Genomic DNA, 25060 nt, shown 5'->3' on the forward strand with positions numbered 1-25060 from the left:
AGAGCCCGCCCGCCCCGCCGTGGAACCCGCCCCGCCATGGAGCCCGCCCGTCACTTCCATAGATCCCGCTGGACCTTCCATAGATCCCGCCCGGCGGTGCCGCCCTGGCCGCCGCCATCTTCCGCCCCCCCCCCCCACCCCACCCGCCGCCATCTCGGCACGGCGCGGTTGCCGGGGGAACGCGGGCCCGGCCATGAGGGACCCTCCGGGCGCGGGGCCCTGCGGGCTTTGGCTCTTTATCGCCATTTCCAGCCTGAACGGCCGCGGGGTGCGTGGGCCTTTTGAGATCAGCAAGTTCAACCTCTGACCCAACGCCACCATGTCCGCCAGACCAGGGCACTGAGGGCCACTTCCAGTCTTCCCTTAAACACCTCCAGGGACAGTGACTCCACCACCTCCCTGGGCAGCGCATTCCAAAATCTAATCACCCTTCCTGTGAAGGTATTTCACCTAACGTCCAACCTAAAACTCTCCTGGTGCATCTTAAGACCACGTCCTCTCGTCCTGTCCTTTGTTCTGCTGAACTGGACACAGTCAAGGCGGCAGTGCAGGCCTTTGGGAGCCCCAAAGGCCAACAGTGTCCTGGTTTGTGCCCTCCCTAGTGTGACCAGGGTAGTGCCCGTCCCCCGTGGCACCTCAAATCCTGGCATCAGTTCTGGGCCCTTCACTTCAAGAAGGGCTGGAGCATGTCCAGAGAAAGGAGTAGAGCTGGGAAAGGGGCTGGAGCGCCAGGAGAGGCTGAGGGAACGGGGGTGGGGGTGTGCTCAGCCTGGAGAAAAGGAGGCTCGGGGGGGATCTCGTTCTCTACAGCTCCCAGACAGGAGGGTGCAGCAGGTGGGGATCAGGCTCTGCTCCCAGGGAAAAAGGGAACAGGACAAGAAAAAAATGCCAGAGCAGGTTTATATTGGATATTGAGGAAAGATTGTTCAAAAGGGTGATGAGATGCCAGCACAGGCTGCGCAGGCCAGTGGAGTCATCATCCCCGAAAGAATTGAAAAGATATGTGGATGTGGCACTTGGGGACATGGTTTACTGGTGGCCTTGGTCATGCTGGGATTTGATGATCTTAAATGTCTTTTCCAACCATAACAATTATGTGATTAATGCTGCTCCCCACTGTGCAGATGGAAGTCAGTGCTAGCCCTGCATCGCTGGGACAGGCTCAGCAAAAGATATGCAGGTTTGAACAATCCCACACTCAAAAGGACTTTTTTATGGCAACAGCAGCAACTATTTTCTCTTTTGGTCAAAAAAAGACTCACTCCAGGCACAGAATTTTTTGCCTCAAAGCGTCCTATTTCTTTACTTCAAGGAGGTGAACTTGAGCCTCCACAAGGGAACAGAGAAGTTCCAAGGACAGCCAAGAGACTAATAGAAAGCCAGGATTCTCAGCAAGTGCATTAAAGTGGGACATAAGAGGCAGAGACTCTTAAAATAACATGATAGCATGAAGCAAGTTTTACTTGCTTTTGTCCCTTGCTTGTATCTTTTAAATACTGAAATACCAAGGGTGGTTTTTTTCTTGTTTGATGCAATGGCATTATGTTTTACATTAAAGCTCCAACACAACAAAGGTGCCAGTGGTCCCTGACTTTCCACATCAGGAGGGCAGATGTGTGAGGCCCTGGGTCAAGGTGAAAAAAAAACAGGGTAGAAAAGGGGGCATGTTCTTATCCCTAGGTAGTAATGCTGTCTGCTGAGAGCTGGGACTGCTCTCTCTACAAGAACTACCGATAAACAAGGATCTGAAAGGGGAATATGCTGCTGGATGTGAGCCCATGCTAGAGCCCTTGCCTCACTGGTGCAGGCATGCTTGCACACGTTAGGCACAGCAGCTTTCTCTCTAGGTGGGGTGTTTTGGGGTTTTTTGGTTTTTCTTAAAGTCCCTGGTATAACCTGCTCATCTTACCAGCAGCAAGGTCACTGCAACAAGCAGTGTTCCAATAGGGGCAAGATGCTCAGCTGAGTTTGACCAACCCCTCAGGGTCCAGCTGGTCAGACCCAGGACAGGTTCAGGTCACATTCTGGTGCCTAAACTCTTGAAAAAGCACAAAGGCTTGAAACTACTGAATTCTGCCCCAGTCATTCCCTGCCCTCAGGCTCATCCACTGACAGAACTCACAGTCAGAAATGCCAAGAGGGACAAGCGTGACCATTGAGATTTAATACTGTAAAAAATAAAAGGGACATTATTTGAGTTACAGAAACACCACCCCAGGCAGCAGTGGGCTGGCAGACACCAGACACACCAGCAGCTGTGGATTTGCTGGAGGGAAGGACAGATCCATAGAGGGATCTGGGCAGGCTGAATTGATGGTCCAAGGCCAAAGCTATGAGATTCAACAAGGACGAGTGCCAGGTACTGCCCTCAGGTCACAGCAACTACATGCAGTGCTCCAGATTTGGGACAAAATGGCCGTAAATCTGGGAGGAGATCTAGGGGTGCTGGACAGCAGCAGCTGAACTTGAGCTTGTGTGTGCTCAGGAAGCAAGAAGGGCAATGGCACCTGGATGAGCAATAGTGTGGCCAGCAGGACCAGGGCAGTGCCTTTGCTCCTGTGCCGTTCCTAAATCCAGAGGCAGCCAGACTGGAAGTGAGGCAGTGGCAGAGTGCAGTGCATCCTAACACCTGACCAGGCTGAGCCAAGTGATCCCAAGGAAGAGCCTTCACTCTCCAGAAAATAAAACAACAATAAAGAGAAAACAGAGAAAAACATGAGGTTCTTTGTGCGTCAGAGAAATGGTTTTGAATGAGGGCTGCTGTGACCATCCTGACACCACTCTCAAACACCATCACCCCATTGATCGCAGTGTTACACCATGAGACTTAAGGCTTTGCATTAACTCATCACACAACTGGGGAGCAATTTGCTCAAATGCTGCCAGTGTGCACCAGACTGGAGAGCTGCAAGGTCAGCCTACGGTCAGATCCAGCTCCAGCCCTAAAAATAACCAGCCTCCCTCTCTGCCTCTGCACAAGGCTGAGCCCAGCCCAGCACTACAGCCCCAGGATGGCTGATTTTCCCCCTCTCCCCTCACTGCCCCCTCACTGTTGCCAGGAGTGATGTGGGGGTGCCATCAGCTTTTGAAGATGCTGCTGTGGGAGATGTAGCTATGGGCTACAATTTAAAAGTTCAGCCCTTCTTGAAATTCATTTGACACTTCTGCTATAACCTCCCAGCCTGTCAAAACCCAGGACAAACTGCCAACCCCTCCCAGCTGCTGGTGGGAGGCAGTATAGCCCATTCTCTCCTTTTTTTTCCCAGAAGTGACTCAGGTGACACAGGCCAGGCAGGTGGACAGAGCTGACTCCCACCCCCCTGCTGCCAGGTGTTGTTTCTGCTCATGCTTTAACCCACTCCTGGCTTCAACTTCACCTTTGTTCAAAGAAATTCTAAACCTTTCCCCTGTGAAAGGGCAGTGTGAGCACAAAGACTTGCACTATCTCGGCAGTATTTTCCCCAAAAAACTGGTCAAAAATAGTTTCCTTTCAAAAATAACCCCCGTGTTTGCTGTGCTTGTGTTCCCACCAGGCTAAGTGACACCTCCACACCCTGATGTCTCAGTGCTGCTCTGGGGCTGGTGGGGGCCCTTCCTCCCAGCACTTCATTCCACATGAAAGCATGGATCTGCCTTGTCCAGATCTATCAGGACCTGCCAGTCCAACCCCTGGAAGAAGCTCTGGTGAGGTGGCAGGACAGGGGCTGCAGCAGGACCCCCTCCTGATGCCTGCCAGCTGGGAAAGGGAGGGTTTTGGGACACAAACCAGGCATTTGGGACAGAAAACAGGAAGCAACAGGAAGCAATGACTTTCTCCCACAGCAGCACATCCTGACAGCACAGCAAATCCGTGTCTGGATGAGCTTAGCCTTTCCAGCCTGGATTTATTCCCAGCTGCCACACTCTACCTGATGTGGGTTAAAAGGAACCTAAGAACTCATAAAACCTGGTGAGAAGTTGGGCAGGGGTATGACAATGGACAATGGCTTCAAACTGCATCCATCCCTCATACTCCCCAGCTGCAGCTCTCCCAGGCTCTATTCCAGGTCCCTTCCCAGGGACTCCCCAGCTGGCCTGGCCCTGTCCTTGGCAGCACAGGATGGTGTGTAAGACAGTCAGCCCCAGGCACCTTGTTCCTTACAGCTGTACCTGAACAGGTGCTACAGGAATTTCAGGGAGGCAGGGTAGGGATCACACCACGCTGTGGCAGAGCACCCTGGACAGCACAGAGCTTGGAGCAGCCCTGAGGAGGAAGTAGAGCTGGCCAGATGTGATCCTCAGATAAGGTGGTCACACTGCTCCTTGCACAAGTTGAGCTACACAGAACGGCCTCTTCCCCGGCCTCCAAACCACAGCCCAGCTACTGCAAGATCAAGATGTGTGAGAGGAAGCACTAACATTCGAGAGAATGTCTGAGTTTCCAACATCTCTTATTTTCTTCCTTAACTGCTTCAAGTCCTTGCCCTGCAGCAGAACCCTGGGGCAGCAGTGACTCTCTGCATGCAAGATCTGCCCCCAGCTGGAGCCTGGAGAAGAGCTGTGGGCACAGCTGACTCTGTATGTCCCACCACAGTGGCTTCTTGGAGCACAGAATCCCTCAAAAACCTCATCTCCCAGTGGAGTGTCCTAACTGCTTCTTTGTGCTACCACTCAAGGAATTTAAACACAGCAAAGACCCTCCTGAGGTATCTTCACAGATATTCACCATGGGACCAGCTTTTTGCCAGTATTTTCTCCTTGGGCTCTTGTTGACCAAGAAACCAGTAGCAGACTGCACCCCAGTCTCTTCCAGGGAAAATGATCAAAGAGATGTGGAATGGCTCCAGCTAGGGAGGGGAAAGGGAAACAACAGTTTGAAAGGGAAAGAAGTCCTGGGGACAGGCTGTGAGCAGCAGCACGATGCAGCTTGTTCCACCTAGTGTTTCATCTGCATTCCCTGGACACCCCTTCAAGTGCTGAAATGGCCCAGAAACATCTCCACCACCAATATTTACAATCATGTGATTTTGATCCAGTTTGAATGCATTTCCAATGGCTTTCAGCTACCTACTAAAGTCTGCCTTTGCCCCAGACTGCTGAACCCCATTACAGATAACCCCATCACATTGTTCAAGGCCAGGTTGGGTAGGGTTTGTTAAAATCTGGTCTAGTGGAAGGTGTCCCTGCCAGTGGCAGGGGTTGGAATGAGATAAGTATTAAGGTCTATTTCACACCAAATCTTTTCTCTGATCCCACACCCACTCCTTCACCAGCCAGAGCTCCAAGGCAAAAGCTGATCAGTGAGCATCTGTGTCATTTGCTCCTCTTGGGCTTGTCTTGTCAACAGGGTCACATCTCTGGTGTTTTCCCTGATTCTCCTCAAGGCATATTTACAGGAGATGAGACGCTGCTAACGAATAAGACACAGATCTAATTGAGGCACAGTGCTCTGCTGAGCTCTGACATTGTCCTTTCCTGTTCTGGTGAACCACAATCCAACGCTTCAAGTTCTGTAACATTAAAAAGTACAAATTGCATCAGGCTTAAAGTGACTGTAATGGAGGCAGTGAGGAGAGAGACTGCAAAGACCAGAACCCAGGGGATTTCTATAGATCAGCAGGGGAAGCACAAGGAATGTTTCAGCAAGCAGGAAAAGGGCTGATGGCAAAACCTCTCTTTTATTTGGATGTGGTTAACTTCAGTAAACACCACACTGATCCTCAAGTATCTGGCAAGTTCCCAGAGGCAACCTACAGCACTGACTTCCCTCCAGCCCCAAACTGAATTTGCTATCTAGTGTGATACACTTCAGCACAGAACAAGACCAGGAATATCCTGTGGGATACAGGGCAAGGCCACATTGAGAGTGGACAGCTCATCCAGGCTTGGCTGGAGCAGCATGTGGCCTTGGTGACACTCTCCTACAAGCAGACCTGTCCTGAGCTCATTTTGTCAACACAGTGCAGACCAGGGCTGACCTCCCCTCTCAGCACAGGTCACCTTGGATGATGCTCAGGGCTAACAGGTTTGTAAGCACCTCAGGTTCTTGGTCACACCACATTTTGTCTTTCCCAATCCTTGAGCAGCTCCAGTGCAGCAGGTGGGCTCTGTCCTGCACTCAGAAAATCCACAGCACCTTTTGAAAAACACAGAAGGCTCCCTTACCCTGTGGGGCACACAGCCATCTCAGGCACCAGGCCTGGTTCAGAGAGAGCTGTAAAAGGCTGTGAGAGTGAGGAGGGATGAACACTGGGTACAGGGCTGCTGTGCAAGAGGCTGAGCTGAGGGACAGGCTGTAGCATTACATGGACAGCTGGGGAAACAGGAAACTGAGTCAAGGAATGCCTCAAATTCCCACTTCCCTCATCTCTTTTAGAGTGAGGATGCAACCTGCCAGGTCTCTGGCCTGGTTGGGTTGGAGACAGCTTGTCGTGCCACTAACATCAGTCGAGGTAACAGCTACCCTTGAGGGATGACAGACCCTCATTGCAATGGTACTAGGGAGCAGTGTACAAAATCAGGGGCATAGTCCCAAAAAATGAGCACTCCACAAGGCACTGAATGAGTTTCCCTCACGCAGCAATTAGCAATAACTCCTCCACAGCCCCTGCCACGGAAAAAGCACTGACGCTGCTCTGCCCACCAGGCTGGAGGACCCAGCTTCTCCCCACACACCCGGGGAACAGAGTGTTTGCCTTCCCTGTGCCAGCCTGTCCTGCCTCTCAGCTTCTGGTCCCAGTTTACTTTCTGCCTTTTACCACCCCCAGCAAGAGTCAGGTCCCTTGTATTCCAAACTGCAGGCATGCCATCTCAAAAGCCTTGTCCCGTGGGGATGGCTGAGGCATTAAGGCTTGCACCCCAGAGGAGCACTTACTCATACAACATCTTATTTCCACAGCAGTTGTGTTTCTAAAATTACAAAGGCATTTCTCAGGGCTGCACGGTTTTGTGGTAGCTTTTGTTCCCTTGATGCTCTCAGCAGGTAGGACAGCGCTCTGCACGGCTCTGCCCATTTCACTTGAAAGTCAGCAACAACACCACAACGCAGAGCTTTGCTTTAACAATGTGTTCTCGAGCCTGAGTCATAAACACTTCAAACCACCCCCACAGCCTGCGGCTCGAGCCGGGCAGGCTCCGCGTGGGCGAGCGCACCCGCGAGGGTGAGCTGCACGTGTGAAATGCGCCTCTGCATGTGAGGAAGCAGCACCCTGGGACACTGATCTTACCTCTCTGCAGACCACTCTCCTCTCTGGGAGAGCCCCTTGTGTCGACCTGTGCAGCTCAGCATCTTTGTGATGCCCAGAAGCGTGACAGCAGACACGCCTGCACGTGGCAGGGAGGCAGAGCCTTCCTTGGCCGGGGTGAGGAAGACTCTGCCTTGCACAAAAAGTTGTTGCTGCAAATGCACATCTGAGCTGGCTGGGAATTTGACAAGTGAAGCTACAGCATCTGTGAGGCTCCAGGGAGAGCTGATATGGGGGAAATGACCTGCTCTGCAGGAGGAGTGTGGCCAGACCCTGCCCGCTGAGGCAGGAACCCTGTCAGGGTGCACAGGGCAGCGTGTACTCGGGGCAGTAGTTCCCGGACTTTCTGCAGTCAAGTGTAGAATCTACTGCTCTCCGAAGGTCAAGCTGTGTCCAGCATTTGTTTCCCATTCCAGACTGCTGCTACAATGAGATCTCAGGGATGCATAGAAGAAGGCCTTTGCCTGAGCTCCAGAGCACTACAGGAGCATGCTGGAGCCAGCCCAGCACTCCTGCCTCAGCACCAGCAATCACCAGCTGCAAAGAACCAGCATGTGAAACCCAGAGCAGGCAGGCAGAGTGGCAGCAATAGGCAGGGAGAGGGCAGTGGGAACAGGCAGGGCCTTGCTGCAGGTCACTCCACCACAAAAGCCCCTCTCTCCCAAAGAAGACCTGGAACCCAGCTTGGACTCATTCACAGAATTACAGAATGCTTTGGGTTGGAAGAGACCTCATTTTGTTCCAACCCCCTGCCACAGGCAGGGACACCTTCCACTACCCCAGGTTGCTCAGAGCCCCATCCAGCCTGGCCTTGGACCCTTCTGGGGATGGGGCAGCCACAGCTTCTCTGGGTAACCTGTGCCAGAGACTCACCACCCTCAAAGGAAGAATTTTTTCCTAATATCCCTTCTGGCTCTGCCCTGTGTCAGTGTGAAGCCATTAACCCTTGTGATGTCACTCCAGGCACTTGTGCAAAGTCCTAGGACAAGGTCAGTAAGCATGGGAAGCGTGGATATATCCATGTGGATACATGGATATGTTTTTCCTTTGAATTGTAAGATCTGCAATTTCCAGCATCCTTCAGCCTGTGAGCTCCCAAGAGATCTCCGATAGCAGTGCAGACCTCACACAGTGTTTTAACCTGGTGACAAGAAAGGTGCATTTCAGTTCCCTTTCACGGTCCTTTTGTAGCCCCAGAACATCCACCAGTCTCAGCATCATAAACCAAAAATTACTGCTGCATGAAGAGCGGTGGGAGCCCAGTTCCTTGGCGCTGGCTGTGTGGGAGCAGCAGCGTTCCCAAGGCAGCCGTGCTCACAGCTCACAGCCAGCACTGCTGCAAGCGCTGGGCAAAGCAAAGCAAAGGGAGAAATTGGCTTCAGAGGACAGCAGGCACTGGGAAAGGCTGGCAGGGAGGGATGACACCACCACTCTGCCCGTTAATCATCTGTTTGGCACATCTAATCCCATCAGGCGGCTCTTTAAAGGCAGATGCTGCCTCACTCCCTGCGACTGGACTTATCTGCAGCAGCCAAGACAGAAGAACAGAGGCAAAACCCTTTCCATGCTCTCAGTGGAAGCATTAAATTTGTTTTAGTATCTCTGTACCACATCCTGTATCCACGGGTAACTGAGCACCCTTTCTACAAAGTTCATTACAATGTGTCATCTTCAGCTCAGCCTTGCCTTGTCCAGTGGGGGTTAATCTAAACCACCTGAGTTTCACAGGCTGACTCAGAACTTCGTTAATAAGGCACAGTACAAGTGAGTCAGTGGCATCTCTCCTCACTGCTGTTTTACTGACATACCAGATAACAAATATCACTCACACTGGACCACAGCCAGTGCAGTGGGATCCAAATCCCCATCTCCCACCAGCATATCTTGGCATACATCTTTGTAAGAAAGCAAAATGCATCTCTCCCCATTCAGGAGGAAATGGGGAACTCAAAAGGAAATCTCAAATCCTGATTTGTATTTTTTTCCATAGTCCATTTTCTGCCCACTCACCACACAATTACATTTGGACAGACACAAGGTACTTTGGAAATTGTACTCAGCACTTAATCCTCTGGCTTTTTGGCACTCATTTACTCCCCAGGTGCACAGAACTGCATTTGCTATTCACAGGCTACAAAGCAAAGAGCTGACCAGCAGTTACCTCTCCAAGTAGCTGAGTAGCTCTTGCATCCTGGCTAAGTCAGTGTACGATTATCCCCAAACACAGGGAAGCTTTATTCCTGCCCGGCTCAACCCCCCAAAGCCTCTGTCGTGCCCCAGTGCCTCACAGGAGGCAGCGTCACCCACTGGAGCTCGACAGGATGTCACGATTGCTAGAGCAGCATGGGGAGCTCACAGCCCGCCTCTGTGTGTTAGCAGGGCTCAGCTTAGTGCTGGAAAGACAGATTTTGGTGAAAAGCACCAGTCCCAGTGTTAATCACTGCTGTACACTGGGTGACTTGCTGCAAACAGTGAACTCTCCAGTAACACTCTGTGCCAAGGCCTGAAACCTCACCAAGGGGATGGAGTGAAAGGATGATGCTCTTCCATCACTAACTGATCTTTTTCTATCAGTTGCTTAAAAATATGTTTGGAAAGAAATAGGAAATACTCATCAACACAGAAGCTACACCCCGTGTTCTGTTCTGCAACTCAGCAAAAGGCTCAGAGAAACCAAAGCACTGCAGCTTGAGAAACAAGGTCCTGTTGGAATTAATCACAGCAAAGAAACTTCCCCAGAACCCTCTTCTCCACTGCAGAACCATAAGATCCCTGTCCAGTCAGCCCTGGGCCCAGGAATGTGTGATACCAACAGCTTCCACCGAAGCTCCACTGGCTGAATAGAGCTTTCTCAAGGCACTGTGACCAAGAGATGGCTGGTCAGGCAAGGAAGCCCCACTGAAAACAAATAAAGTAAATCACAGTCTAAAGCCAGCAAATGGGGTTTTTATTTTTTTTTTTGGCACAGTAGCAAGTGGAAGCATTTGGATGTGTTCCACCAACCAGTCCTCCAGAGGTTTACCTCTCCTTCACTGCTCTAGGCATGGCCAAAGGCTCTTGGGTTCCCCTTAGCAGCTGCCTTCTCTTGGTGAAGGAGCCAGGACTTAACAGCCACCGAGAAGGATGAGGCAGGAGAGAACCTGTTGCCACTACAGACCCCCATAAGTCATGAAATGTACCTGAGTAAATAAGACCATCTGGAATCTATTCAGGAACTTCCAGGGCTGGGACTGACAAGCTCAGTACAGACAAGACAGAACACTAAATAAGATACGCATTTAGGAATGTTGTAAATAAGTCACAAAATGATAAATTAGTAAATCGAGAGGTGCTTTACACTGGAGCTGTTCAGCTGCCAAAGATGAGGGCCTGTGGCATCATTAGTATTGTACTACTCTCTGTAGATCTGTGTAATTGGGAAACACGGGACTCATTTGGAAAAACTGCTCACAGGTAACTAGAAAGGATTTCACCTCCCATTTCTGTGGAATCCTGCAGGATTCTGGCAGCCCAATCACCTGGCCTGCACCTGCAGTAAGCTGCTCCCTTGGTTGGACAGTGTGTGTTTGTTCAGCTGTCCATCAATGCTGCCCTAGGAACCTACTCAGAACTCTGGAACCCATGGAAGTCCCCAGGTGATCTGCAGTGACACACTCCACCAGCTCCCAGGGCCATTGTGCCAGCCATGTGTGGTCATGCCATATGGTGCAGCACATGCACCGTTTACCTGAGTGAGGAGGAGACTTGCAGCTGAACTCTCAGCAGATATCAAATAACTTCAGGGTTTTTTTCTTCCTGAAGTAAAATGAAACTGCTCAAAGCACACCATAATGTTGGCAGGGCAGTGGTACCTCATTCACAAGGATGTAGGTGAGGAGACCCAGCTCTGCAGGATTCAGTGACTGTGGGCCATGGCTGGTTCTCCTCACACCAGGCAAAGCAGTGATGTGTTTGTGTACCTGTGCCTGCAGGACAGGTACAGAACACCCAGCTCAAAATCTGGTCTCAGTCTCCCAGCATGAGAGGATCTGTCAGGCTTTTCTTTCATGGGATGCAGCTGGGATGCCAGGAAAGCACTCCTGGCAGCAGGCACAGCCAAGAAATGTGGGCTCCAGTTCCCAGCCCTGCCTGGAGTGGCTGTGAGACAGACACCCTGCCTTGGAGGATGCCACATTTACCACACAAGCACCAATGGAAACTCCCAACTTGATAAGAAAAGCAACTTCAGTGCTCAATTACATCTCTCATTTAAGAGCACCAGTCTCCATCTGGTTCCCCAGCAAGGCCATTCAGAAGCAGTAGGGGCTGGCCCTCTCTTGCTTTCAGAACCCAGCAATCCTTCACACAGGTACCTCAAACAGCAAACTCCTGCACAGACAGCAGCTCCTGCCCAAGGATTAACACAGGTGTCACAGCTCCTCCCCTCATGGTGCTGGGCTTTGAAGAACCCCACAGCATCTTGTGTTATGTGACTGTGACATCAATCCCCTGAGCACATTTTCCAGTCTAACTACAGAATCAGAACAAACATCAATTCAAGGTCTTTTTTCTTGGCAACAAAGGATCTGTAAAGCAGTGCTGCTTTCAAAAGAAAACCTCCTGACTGAACTTCCCAGGATAATGTCCCAGGAGCAAACTGGCATCCTTTTAATCACTCCTTTAAGTCAAGGAACAAGGAGCTGAAGACCTATCCAAGAAGCAGGAGGTCACTCTTTTCCTTCTCAAAGGATGCAGGGCTGCCCAGCAATGAGAAGCAAAGCCTAAATTGAATATAACTGATTATAACAAAGAGCAACAAGACAAAAAAAAAAAAAGTCTACATTTCCACTCATCTTCTAGTAGTACTGCTGTGCCCACTGGGTTTTCTCTCTCCATATCTTTTATGCTGCTTCCATTTATCTGCCAGCTGAGCTAGTTGAGTTTGGGTCCACACAAGCCAATCAAAACTTGTTGCTTTGTGCTGTTAATTTTGTTTTACCTGAACAGGCAGCTGAAGGTACAGCTACACCTAGAAATGCATGTTCCTACACCAGGATCACTGAAAAATTGCGTGGCCTTGGGATAGCAGTACCTCCTGAGGTAAGCAGAGCACTGAGAAAGACAAATGTTTAAGAAATGTAAGAAACACAGACCAGGAAACATCCCACAGCAAAAGCAGCATTACAGAGGGGCCGGCAAAGTTCCCAGGAAATGGTGTGAGATGCTATCAGAAAACACAGGAACTAAACCTTAGCAACGACGACGTGTGAAAGGAAAGAAGAGGAAACAAAGAACTGCATACGAAGGAAAAAATCCCAGGAAGTCCTACAGTTACCCAACTGAGAAAAACTGTTAAAAATGCAGCATTTGAAGAAAACAGTTGGATACAGTGAAAGACATCAGCTCCAAATTAAACAGCACAGTCCTGAAACTGAGTTGTAACCAACCCAGAAATTGAAAAGAAGTTTTCATGTGAGATATGGAACACTGCCTTAACACTGGGGTGTGAAAGGCCAGGAACACAGGCATGACCTCCTTGTGGGAGAATAATCAATGAAAGAAAAAGGAAAAAATTTGCAGGGAAACACTTCTCAGGCAAAAAAGGGGAAAAAATTACTTTTTTGTGACCATCAGTTTTAGAAAAGCCCAGTCTTGGTCTATGACTTTGTTAGAACACAGAAATGGAATGACAAAGGGAAGAGATTTCACTAGAGAGCAAGTCAAACTCACTAATAATCAAAAGCTACATGAGTGTCAGAAATAAGGATTTGTCTACTGCAGTGGCACACTATCACATAGAATCATGGAATCAAGAAGTGGTTTGGGTTGGAAGGGATGTTAAAGCTCATCTTGTTCCAACTCCCTTCCACAGGCAGAGACACTTTCCACTACATCAGGTTGCTCCAAGCCCTGTCCAACCTGACCTTGAATTCTTCCAGGAATGTGACTATGCAAGTGACAAGGTGATTCTCTTTACAAAATCACAGGTGTCTTTCCTTGTCTCTTTTTTCCTGTTCTGGTGTATTACCCCTTCTCATTAATTAGCTTATCATTTTTTTTTGCTTTATAGCTTATTTTATTTTATACCGAAGCACTTCAGCTCACAGAAGGGCACTGTTTAATATAGGAGATTGTATGTATGTCACTTCCAGTTGGTTCCACAGGCTCTTTTGTCAGGTTTGGAAGAAGACAGGTCTACCTTGGTCACTGATCCCACCTCAGCACTCCCTTGGGCAGTGGGGCAGAGCTGACCTGCTCACCAGGAGATAAACACTGCTCATTACTTACAAAAACCAAGAAGAGAATCAGAGGCAGGAGGAGCTGGCAGCTGTGTCCCAGAGGTGCTCATGGATACACCGGAGCACAAGGTGCAGCTCCCAGCAGGAGTCAGCAGAGCTTCTCAAAGAAGCCTTCGAGGGACAGCGGCTTTTCTGCAGCACTGCCACCCTCCGGCTCCAGGGAAAATTCCCTCATCCTGGCAAAGTCCCTGTGCCCCTGTGTTTATCCCCTTTCCCTCTCACTGGCAAGGAAAGAACTGGCAGCAAAGCTGGATCTGAAAGTTCCCATCGGTGAGTAGAATCTGCACAGCAAAACCTTGGGATCCGCAGCTTGGAGGAGCTGCTGTCTGCCTGCCAACACTCATTGAATTTGGGGGCACCAACATGGCCAGTCCATCCAAAGACCACGGACACCAGCTGGGCACCACCTCAGTGCTCTGATGCCCCTGGCTAACAAATGCAGAAACAAGAGACAAATAACTTGCACCCCTTTTGTTAGATAAACTTTCTTTCTGAGTCTAGGGGCACATCCTGTCCAGCACTCTGGAAGAAGCTGTCCCAAATCCCCAAAATGGCACATGTAAAGATCAGGATTCAAGAACTTCACAAGGCTGTTGTGACTCTATTTAGCTCTGAGGGAAATTCCCTTTCTTAATTCTCCCTGCACTGGTTCACACAGGTTATTCACTGGTTATAACATACACCAGCAAGTGATGCACAGGCAGGTGAATCCCAAGCTCTCCTGTCACAAAAAATAATCTTTAGAAATGCTGCTGAGAAGTTGAATCTCATTTAGTAGAAGACAGCTCAGCACAGGAAGTCTGCTCACAGAGCAGCCCAAAGAGGAGACACCCTCAATGAACATGATCCAAAATCTGAGACCAGATGGCAGCTGTTATTAGAAAGGGTCGAACGCTTTTTTCCTGTTTGTGGGCTTTTAATGGCAATTTTCACAATAATTTACAAATTGGATGTTATGCGCACTTTATGTCCATTTAGCAATGGAAAATGTGAGTTAATTCAGCTCTCAGTCGAGAAACTGATGTATAAATGCCCTTGCTGAGGGCTGCTCTCTGGTTTGTGTTCTACAGGCAGACAAGCGAGTTCCTCACGCTGAACCTGCCCAACCTGCCGGCCCTCCCCACGCTGCTCCCGAGCTCCCTCTGCTTGCACCAAGGGGAGGACCTGGAAGTTTCCGAGCACTCAGGGAGGTGACTGTGGAGCAGCCGCGGGGCTCAGGTGTGCCTAAGGCAGGATGGGGAGGGAGTGTTCCAGCCCTCGGCAGGGCAGCAGCGCAGCCTTTCTCAAGGACCCCGTTCCCATGGAGCCAGTGGCTGCAGCCCACAACTCAGCACAGCTCTGGGCTCTGCTCGGAAACCCTGAACAAAGACAGAGGCAGCTGAGGAACAGTGCAAAGTGCCGTTGCACAATACTCCATGACAGCTATGCCAATACTACCAGTGCCTCGTGTCTGGGTGTAAGGAATTCACCCACAGGATTCTGTTCAAAAGAGGGAAAGAGATGGAGACCTGAGCCCAAAACACAAACAGAATAGATCAGTGCTGGAGAATTCCAGGAGTGCAGCTATGTTAGTCCTCAGCAGAGGAGAGGAAATACATCAGAGGGTACTACAGCCTTGAGTTTTTCCACCCAAGCTGTTGCAATCATCTCAATAATTCACCTCTCTGGACAGAACTTGCTTTCCAGTAAGACAGTTTGAGTTTGCCTTTTACTTCCAGTCACTTCAAACTGATTCAGCTTTGTGCCTTACTGGAAAGAAGAATCAGCAGCAGCGTTTCTCAGAGAAATGCAGTACAGCAATTGAAACCTGCAGCCAGTCTGGCCTGTCAGAAAAAGCAAAGGCAGAGCAGGTGGAGACTGCAATGAATGCCCCAAGAGTTCTGCTGAGGGAAGGAAAGTCAGGGATTTCTCTCCAGGAAAGCACAGGAAGTGTTAAACCTTGCACCTCTCCCCACACAGAGCACTTTCACAAAGACTTCCCCCATAATGCTTTTACAGGAGTGTAACCATCATCCTGACAGTCAGATCACCCATTCTCAGACAGTTTATATTTAATGTGGGTGAAAAAAAGGGAGTACTTTATAGCAGCCCCTGGAGGGAAGAGAAAGGACTGTGGTGAGCAGTCCACTGACAGAAACTGCTCCCTGGAGCTCCCTTCCCCCTTGCCCTCCTCCCCTCTCAAGAGTGCAGTAACTCAATCCACAAGGTAACTGAACTCTCCTGGGGGAATCTGGGGCACAAGAGGCTGCAGCTCCTTTCCAAACGAATTTGTTTCGTTTATTTATTTTGAAGTCCACTGATCATCATCATCATCACAAAAAACCCCCATGGGAAATGCAACTAAAGAGAAAAAGTCCAACCAAGACCTAAGAACCCAGAGCTAGGAGCAGATGTGGGCCTGCGTGGCACGGCGCCGGCACACGCGCGGGAGGAGACGACCCCGCGGTTGTGTGGCCAGAGCTGGGGTCCTTTATGTCAACCTCTGAACGATGACAGCATTGAGCAGGTTGGCTTCCTTCAGGGTCTGGTTCTCATCAGTCAGCTCTTTATTGGGGAAGGTGGTCATGAGGACGAAACTGGTGGCAGCCATCGCTGGCCGAGCATCTACTATGAAGAGCCGGATGTCACGGATCCTGTCCAAAGGGATCAAACACACAGGGTGATGCTGTTACTGCACAGCCTGGACAAATGACTGCTCTGCCTGAAGTGTGCAGCTCTGCATTTGTATTCCAGCTCTCACCACAGGCCACACCAGGCTATTCTGATTCAACCTGCTCCCATTTAGTGAAATAGCAGCAGCTGCTTTCTGGGCTACAGACTCAGTTCAGTGTTCTCGGTGTTGTCAGGGGTTATCTGAAACCGAAAGCCTCCAAACCCTTCCCGATGAACAATTAACAAACCGACGCTTTCTCAGCTCATCACACAGAGCAGAACCCAGAGGATTTCAGCTCCTGTAAGCAACCACACAGTGACACAGGATCCATTTCCTGAACTCAGCCACAGGCAGAGATTTTTGTAACTTTTTGCCCTGAGCCTGACCTTTATAGAAACTGGAGGAATGAGTATAAAATTATGAGATCAGGAAGGTTAGAAGGACTTAAAGAGATTTCAAATGAAGCAGCTAGCATATCTAAGCTTGTTGAAAGGAACAGAATTGTGGTGCTCCATTCAGCACAGTGAACAGCCTGATAGAAATGTCTAAATTGAGTCAGAGTAACTGAACCAGGTTCCTAATTATCTGCCAGTTTCCAAAGCCTTTGAAGACATTCAGTTTTTTAAAGGTCACATCAAGGAAAGTCCTGCTGATAACACTTATTCTCCCAGGTGTCAGGTCACTGGCTATAATTTATCCCAGTTTGGAAAGCAAATCCTACCCAATGGTTAGCAACTGTCTTAAAACAGCACAACAATATTATTCCCTTTCACTTGTATAGAAGGATGTCCAGAGCTTCTTTTGGCAGGCTATCCAGGATTTTAATGACCTCTTGAAGAGCCATTTATGCCTTGCCTGTCCTTGTGCTCGTACCTGTGACTGTGGTTGAACTTCTGGACCAGGCGGCCGCCATCAGCGAGCCGGATCTGGATGTTGGTGATGGGCTCTGACTCATCGATCATGATGGCAGAACTGGCTTTGGCTTCGTTCTCTGCCTGCTGGGCTGGTGAGCTGGTGCCCATCACCTGGGGTGCAGTGCTGCCAATAAGGAGACACAAGGTGAGCTGTTAGAAACCAAACTCACCTGGCTGCAAGGCACCAGATCAGGCAGCAAGCTCACTGCCTGCCAGGCCCAACTACCAGGGCTCCTCCACAAGCAAGATGGAAGTCAAATTTTTGACTCAGCCAGTCAGCAGGAAGTTTGTCTAAAAGTTAAACTCTACCATCCTCTTTGGTGCCAAGGGTCTTCAGACCCACAAGTTAACAGGGGAAAGTGTGACTTGGAAACACTGCTCCAATGCAACAAACCGTGGAGGTTCCAAACCAGGAATCTAGCTCCTGACAGAGGGAGGCTGGGCCACCTCACAGTATACCTCAGTCAGCCTTGTTTCCTTAGAGGAACACCTCCCATCCCACAGGCACCCAGTGCCTTTCTTTCAGAAGGATGAATCAGAAGGCTCCACCTTGTAAGGCTCGAGTGACTCTCTCACATTACATGTAGTAAAACCATTGTCACCATCTTCTCACCTGCCCAGCTTCTGTCCTTCTCCAGTAAAAGCTCTGAAGACACTTTTAGGTTTCACGTACTCCTCATCACGGTGATCTTCCATGTCCAGGTTCACCTGCCCACCCCGTGCTAACCTGCGCAGCTCAGCTGGGACTTCCCTGCAAAGAGAGTGTTCTAAGGCAGCTGCCTGGAGCAGCAAGGCAGGAATGTGAGGACAAAAGACGAAGATCTCTGGAATTTCAGGAATCACAGAGAGCCTTTGCTTATGTCTGTCAGGGCGGATGCTATCTGACAGACACAAATTAAAGGTTACTTCTCCCTAGCCCTCACCTGCAGTGACACAACGCATCAGAAATTCTCAACACAAATATGAACATGTTTGTTTACTTCAAACTCTCAAGTCCCCATATAAACCAAACCCACTCCCCGTTTACCTGAACCAAATGTTCCACATTAAGAGTAACTAATTTCGTCCAAGAAAGCTCAGGTGAAATATGCCATGGATTCAGAAGCCTGGATTCCACAAACACTCATGTTTCAGCTAACAGCTGTCTCTTTTATCCCCTCTCACTACGTACCCTCTGCGGATATCATCGAGGAACTGGGCATTGGATGGATCCTGGTAGCTCCTCAGCTCCCCACTATCCAGACTAAATCCACTCTTCCAGAGCTTCAGTACAACGTGCACCTGCAGCAGCCCCAAAAGAAAAATCAACCTCACTGAGCATCTTGGTGACAACAAAAACTGAAGCAAAATGAAAAATTCCAATAGGTTTTTCTGAGCTAAAGGAAAAACCCAAAGCACTGGCTTTTATGTAATGGTCAGGTATCAATTCCTAGAAGGTGGCACCATGGTCCCCTTTTGGATATATATGGCTGAAGAGCCAGAAATGTGCTGGGTGAGGAGCCAAAACCAAGGTCCCACCACAGCCATGACCTTGTTTGGTCACAAACCAAGCACAAGGGAATCTTGAATTGATGCTGTAAGCTCCCATCTATGAATATATATAGGATATACATAATAATGGATAAAGACTTGATTTCCTAATGCTCTTTGCACATTATTTTTCCCAATCTGCACTTCTAAGAAAGACTCAGATTCTTAATTAAAAGATCACCAAAAAACTGCTTATCCAAGACTTAATCATCTATTATTTTCTACTTGGGAATCCCACTGGAAGCAGGATTTTCCGTATTTCAGTCCTTGTGAATTTCTATCAAGCTTTGTAACTCTTGGGGCTGGGAAGCTCAGTAGCTGGAGCAGAGATATCCCTGGAGTGACAGCTACAAACCCGAGCAGAGATACTCACATCCTGAGAAGAGTTCTGTCTCCTCTCTCCTGCCACATAAGCCGACTCCTCCTCTGGAGTAGCCCCAAGGCGATACCCTCCCCCTGCAAAAGGCTGAGAGACAGAGGCAGGCACAGGGTTACAGAACCACACAGACCCCAAGAGCTGCTTCCCTGTCCCCACCACCTCTGTGGGTGAACAAGGGCTTCATGGCATCAGCAACATCTCCTGCCCTGTAGGCAGTGCCAGCTTCAGCAAGTTAATAAATGTGGCACAACAGAGCGCCTTTTCTTGCCACTGTGACACACAAAATGGAGCAGCACTAAGAGGGGAGTCCAGACTTAGCTGCTGAGATAATTCCAGGACTCCTCAGTACCAAACAGCTGGCACAGTGGAACCTTTACTGAAACGAGGAACAGAAGGAAGAACTCCTCCCTCCTCACCTTTGGCTTGCTCGTCTCACCACCACTCTTGGCCGTCCGATCGACTGCCACCGCGCCGTGTTCCTTGGCTCCCTTGAACAGATCCTCCACCAGCTCATTGGGACTCTTCTTCCTCGGAGGACCCACGATCTGCTGGCCACTTCTCTCTGAGCCACCGGCATAAAACCTAACAGAAAGCACCAGGCCCCTGGTCAGCTGGATCAGGGCTCACTTGTTCGTGCTTGTGCAGCTCAGTGAAACCCCTTGGATCTACAAACACTGGCTACCATCAGTGTGTCTCCCACTGCAGCCACGTGCAAGCTCCTGTGCTGCAAAGACTTTCTTTTTAGGTCCATTACTGTAAATTACCTGTGGATCAATAGCAATAAAGTGGTAACAATGCTCCAACCTGGGAAGAGAACAGCCCAGAGGGACAAGCCCAGTTTTGAACACTGGTACCAGCTTGACTGCCCAGCTGAGCAGGGCTTCCAGCCAACCTCTGACCTGGCAGAGCAACATCCAGCTGGAATTCTGAGGGAAGGTACATGCTCATGCCACACAAAACACGGATCTCAACTGGAAGCAATGGATGCACAGTCAGTGAAGTGTAATTAAGCACTTCTGGAAGATTGGGTTTATTAGCTTCCAGATGACTTGTAACACACAGAGTGGGCTCCCAGCTGCCTGCAGACCACAGCCCATCGAGGCTGAGGCACCCCTTCAGATACATCAGTTCCATTCCATTTACCTTGCCCATCAACCTTAAGGGTATTTAACTACTTAGAGCTGACATTGTAGCAGACTGTCCTACTAAAACTCTACGTTCCCCCTGGAAAGGGGCCCTACAGTTTTATTTCTGACTCCACACTCCATTACTTTATCCTTAAGTAACACTTAAAACAAAAATAACCCAAAACCCGACCAAAATAAACTCCCAAAACCCCAGGCAGTAAGAAAACCAATCCCTGCATAATTCCCACATTTCCGTTCCCTACAGACACAACTGAGGATCTGGGCAGTTTCCTGTTCTTAACCCAGGGCTTCCACATCCCACTTTAGGCTCTCTCTCAGTGCTGAGAGCTAGTGCTTACACAGCTGAGCATGTGCTTGTGCACAGGCTTTGCACTGACAAGCCTGCCCTGTCAAACCTCAAATGCTTCATTACAGGAACTTCATACGCATGTAAACCTGTTTTTTCAAAGAAGCTGTACACAAGCAGCAAGCCCTCCCAAAAGGAAAGGGATAAACACTCAGCATTTGAGCCTTCAGCTGCAAACTTACCGCTGTCCCTCCTCCTCTTCATCATCCTCCTCCTGTGCATGCACAAGGTCTCTGAATGAGGTTACTCGATGGTCACTGCAAAAATCCAGCAAGGATATCAGCCTCCAGACACATTCCCAGCTGGAACATTCCACACTGCAACAGGCTCCTTCTGCAAGATGGGCTCTGTTCACCAACACCTGACCCAAGAGCACTTTTCCTTCACAACAAAGGCAGCAACTCCTCTTTGGAGCTGGACAGCATTCCCTTGCTTTATAGGGATTTGGTAAAGTAAAATTCACTTTTTTGTTTTGTAAAATGCTTGCCTTGATCAGCTCAGGTGTCCCACAAAATAAGAAAATATTCTTCCAGCAGAGATATGATCTGCTTAAATGAAAGGTCACCACCAGATTGTTTTTAATGTCAAAATATAAATCAAGCTTTTCCTGAGCAATGAGGCAAGTTTTCCTAACTGATCTCTGGCTTAGTTGTGCAATAACACCCTTGCTTGTGATGTACAAACACTCAGGTTTTCACAGTTTCCAGAGAGCCACACAAGGTGAAGCAAACCTAAACACAGAGCTACTTCTCCTGAAAATCAGTGCTTTAGAGTGTGTGTTTTGTCAGCTTTCCAGCATGGAGGTGAAGCTTGCTCCTCACCTGGCTCCAGTGCCTCTGGATATGGAGCTGGGTGTGGGCTGGGGAAGGGTCAGGATGTCCTCATCACCCCCGTCCTCATAGAAACTGGCGAGTGCAATCTGGAAAGGAAAACCACCACAGCTCCTCAGGAAAAACATGCACAAACAACCTAGCTGAAGCATCTGTCACGATGGACCTCCTAAGGCTGCTCCCACTAAAGACACTTTATGCCATTTCCCCTGTTGCAGGTCCTGGCAAAGAGAAGGCCTCAGCAGGTTGTGCTATTTGGCTGTGTCATGGTAGGACACTCACTGCTGCAGGGATGTCACCCTCCCTGTCAGGGAATGTCACGGTCCTTCCTATGCAGCACTTATAGAGGAATTATGCCAAAATTACTGCTCTGAAACATCAGCTTTTGTGCCATCCATGAACAGACTCGGAATTTAACATAGGAAGTCTGAGAAGCAGGGACAGAAGCAGGCCAGAATGGTGGCTGACTCCCACTCTGTTTGCTGACAACCTCACCAGCATTCCAGGAAAACCTACATAACCCCGGCAAACCCCGTACCCACCGTCCCTCACCTCGCGCTACAAAGTGAATGACAGAACCAGGAGGGGCCTCAGTCTCAGCCAGCCCACTGCCCCGTCGCAGGGGCTGAGCCCGGTGACGGACGGGGACGAGGCCTGAGCCTGCGGGACACCGACCTCCTGCCCAGCGCTGCCCCCCGCTAGCGCCACAGCCTCCTGAGCCCCGGCCCCGCCGAACCCCGCACTGGGCCGGGGAGGGCGGAGGGCAGCGGAAAATGTACCTGGAGGTCCCAGCCGGAGGACTCGAGGAAGAACCGCGCTCGCTCCTCCTCGGCGCCGGTCACGGCCACGAACTCCCTCAGCGCCTCCTCCCTGTCCGCCATCTTGCCGCGGTGCAGCGCCCAAACCCCGCCGGGCTCCTCCGCACCGCCCCCGTGTGCACCGCCAAACCCGCCCGGCCGGAAACACATCAGGAGACGCGCGGCGTCCAGCCCGCGCACAGCGGCACCTGCCGGCCAGGAGGTGGCACTGCACCGCGCCCGCCGCCGGAGTTAGCGCAGGACACCGGGTATCGGCACCGGGCACAGGGTACCGAGTATCGGGCACTGAGCATGTGGTATCGAGCACTAGGCACCGGGTATCGGCACCGGGCACAGGGTACAGAATATTGGGTATAGGGCACCGGGTACCAAGCACCTAGAACAGGGTTCCAAGCACCGGGTATGAGGCACTGAGGCCTGGGCACCAAGCTTGGGGTACCAAGCACCAGGAACAGGGCACTGACCACCAGGCACTGGGCGCTGAATATCAGGCACTGAGCATGGGATACCGAGCACCAGGAACTGGGTATTGCGCACCAGGAAGGGGTACCAAGCACCAGGTATTGGGCACCGAGCACGGAGTATCGGGTACCAGGTATCAAGCATGGGGTACCGAGCACCAGGACAGGCAGAAGCAAGCCCCGGTGTGCAGCACCGAGCCCCGGGGATGGGCAGCGCCAATCCCCAGAGCACCCAGGGATGGTGTAAGGCCACAGGCAGGGATGGGACTGGCAGTGTGGAGCAGCCCACGGCAGCCTCTGCATCCTGGTTAGTTTATTTTCAGGTTCATATGTCACTGCTGGCAGTGGCCATGCCCTGAGACCCAGCTCAAGGATCCAGAGACTGAGGTGGAGCAGGATAAGGCAGCATCTCCAGTGCTTTGCTTTTCATGCGCTTGAAGAGGGAGAAGAGGAGCCCACAGAGGAGTGCCTTCTCCAGCAGAATACCAAGCCACAGGAGGAGGAGGCTGGACATAAGGTTCTCACCTGCAATGGGGACAGAGGATGTGAGTGACCAGGGCTTGGGGACAGGCATCCCAGCACTGCAGGGAGCCTTTGCTGGAACTGCAAGTGTCTTCAGGGGGTGATACCACACAACCACCCTGGCAGGCAGCCCAGGCCAGCAGCTCTGACGCACCCTTATTTATTGGGGAACCCTTTCTTGATTCCTCCTGGGCCATGTTGGAGATCCACAGGAAGGCTGAGGAGTTGGTAGAGGCCTGGCCATCGTGCACCACCATGCAGGTGATTGTGGACCCGTTTTTCTCCTCCGTCGCTTGCACATCCACCTGGCTTCTCAGCTGGAACAAGCCACTGCGCAGCTCCGATGGCTGGGAGACGTTAGGCACCTTTATTTCAATCCCATTCTCCAGCCAGGAAATGGACACATTTGCTGGGTAAAACTCCTTCACGAGGCAGGTGAAGGTCACGGTCTTGTTCACCTCAACAGGGCTCGGCTCAGCATGCACTTTGACACCGGGGGGAACTGGGAAGAGAGGCAGAGCTTGGTGTTTGGTGTCCCTGGCTCTGCAGCCCACAGGGTACCCAGTCCCTGTCCTCCTCCCAGAGACCCCAGCCCCACAGGAGCAGGACACCCCAGTGTGAGTCCCCCAGCCCTCACCTTGCAGGACTCTGCTGAGCTGGTAGCTCCCACGCAGTGGGTCCTGCAGCGTGGAGTGCTGCACCTCACAGATGAGCTGTGAGTGGACATAAGCCTTCTGCAGGGTCACCATCACTGTGCTGGACATGTTGTAGGTTTTCCCTCTCCATTCGCTGATCTGGGGCTGCTGAGCCATCAAGGGGACCATGTTCATGAACCATTTCACCTCAATCTCTTTTGGAAAGAACCCTCCAGTTGTGCAGGAGAACGACGCTGACTGTTCTGGCCTCATTCTCTGCTCAGGCCCAGACAAGAACAGGGGGCTGGGTTTGGCTGTGGAGAGAAGCACGGGGTCCATTAGACCAAGCTCTGGTCCCTGCCCAGCCCTGGGTCTGCCAGGGGCAGAGTTTCCTACAAGGGCACAGGGATGGCCCATGGGATCCTCTCCTGGACCAGCCCTGAGCCCCTTCCCCATCCCTGTGCTACCCCAGCAGAGCCCACTGGGCTGGTTCCCATCAGGAGCTGCTCCGGGAGCCCCACTCACCATGGACAGACACCTCGGTGCCATTGCCACGCTGAAAGAACTCATCCTCACCACTGTCGTTCTTGCGAAATTTCACACAGTAGTAGGTGCCCGTGTCCTCAGGCTGAACGTTCCTGATGTGGATGGTGAAGTCTGAGTCGGACCCATCCACTGCTCTCATCACTCTGGGATAGCGATCCTTCTCTCTCTGGTCATAGATGGTCTTGTTCCCACTGCCCCATCCCTTCAGCCACCTCACACCACCTATTATAACCATTCCAGAATGGGTGCAGTTCAGGGTGAGTGTCTCTCCTGCTGCCACCGACAGCTTGTCCTGGGGCTGGTGCATACTGAAGTCCTGGGCACCCACACCTAGTCACATTGACAGGAAGGTTTGGAATTGACAAGGGCCCCAAGGCTGGGGAATAATGAGTCACCATCAGACCCCAGCCCTCAGCCTGGAGCTGGGGACAGAGAGCTATTCCTGTCCCTTGTCCCCTAGCCTGCTGTGGACTGCAGGATGAGCAGAGTCCAGACTCTTGCTGGAATAACTGAAGTTCATCTGGAAACAAAAGCAAGCTGGATGGGAGGCAGCAAGAGGAGATCCCTGGATACCCGTGGGCACAGGGAAGGACTGCCAGGCCAGCAGAATGCGTGGGAAATGTGATGGGGCAGTGCAGGCCCCACTTACCCACGTCTCTGCAGAGCAGGAGCAGCATCAGGCACACGAGAGGCAGTTCCTGCATTACCAGAACCATGGCTATTCCACCTCTTGCTCGCTGATGGCTGGGCTTTGCTCAACTGGATTCGGCTCTGCAC

At 50.8% G+C, this 25060-nt stretch overlaps 2 protein-coding genes across 4 annotated transcripts; both read right to left on the minus strand.

Annotated features, from left to right (window-relative positions):
* Positions 1–14464: 14464 nt before the first annotated feature.
* On the minus strand, positions 14465–22185 carry NSFL1C (NSFL1 cofactor). Of its 3 annotated transcripts, XM_062505204.1 has the most exons (10): positions 22081–22185; positions 21293–21390; positions 20654–20728; positions 20153–20158; positions 19394–19559; positions 18972–19064; positions 18240–18349; positions 17682–17819; positions 17028–17192; positions 14465–16134 (listed from the first exon to the last, which is right to left on the minus strand). In XM_062505204.1, the coding sequence occupies exons 1-10, from the start codon at positions 22180–22182 to the stop codon at positions 15972–15974; spliced, it is 1116 nt and encodes a 371-aa protein (XP_062361188.1). In that variant the 5' UTR covers positions 22183–22185; the 3' UTR covers positions 14465–15971. The 3 variants fall into 3 exon arrangements, with proteins under 3 accessions (XP_062361188.1, XP_062361187.1, XP_062361189.1); XM_062505203.1 differs by lacking the exon at positions 20153–20158; XM_062505205.1 differs by lacking the exons at positions 18972–19064; positions 20153–20158.
* Positions 22186–22947: 762 nt separating this feature from the next.
* LOC134051464 (signal-regulatory protein beta-1-like) lies at positions 22948–24999 on the minus strand. The gene is made up of 5 exons (XM_062505202.1): positions 24933–24999; positions 24263–24613; positions 23740–24051; positions 23257–23604; positions 22948–23105 (listed from the first exon to the last, which is right to left on the minus strand). The coding sequence occupies exons 1-5, from the start codon at positions 24997–24999 to the stop codon at positions 22948–22950; spliced, it is 1236 nt and encodes a 411-aa protein (XP_062361186.1).
* Positions 25000–25060: the final 61 nt, after the last annotated feature.

The sequence above is a fragment of the Cinclus cinclus genome, chromosome 18, assembly GCF_963662255.1.
Source record: "Cinclus cinclus chromosome 18, bCinCin1.1, whole genome shotgun sequence".
Lineage (NCBI taxonomy): Eukaryota > Metazoa > Chordata > Aves > Passeriformes > Cinclidae > Cinclus > Cinclus cinclus.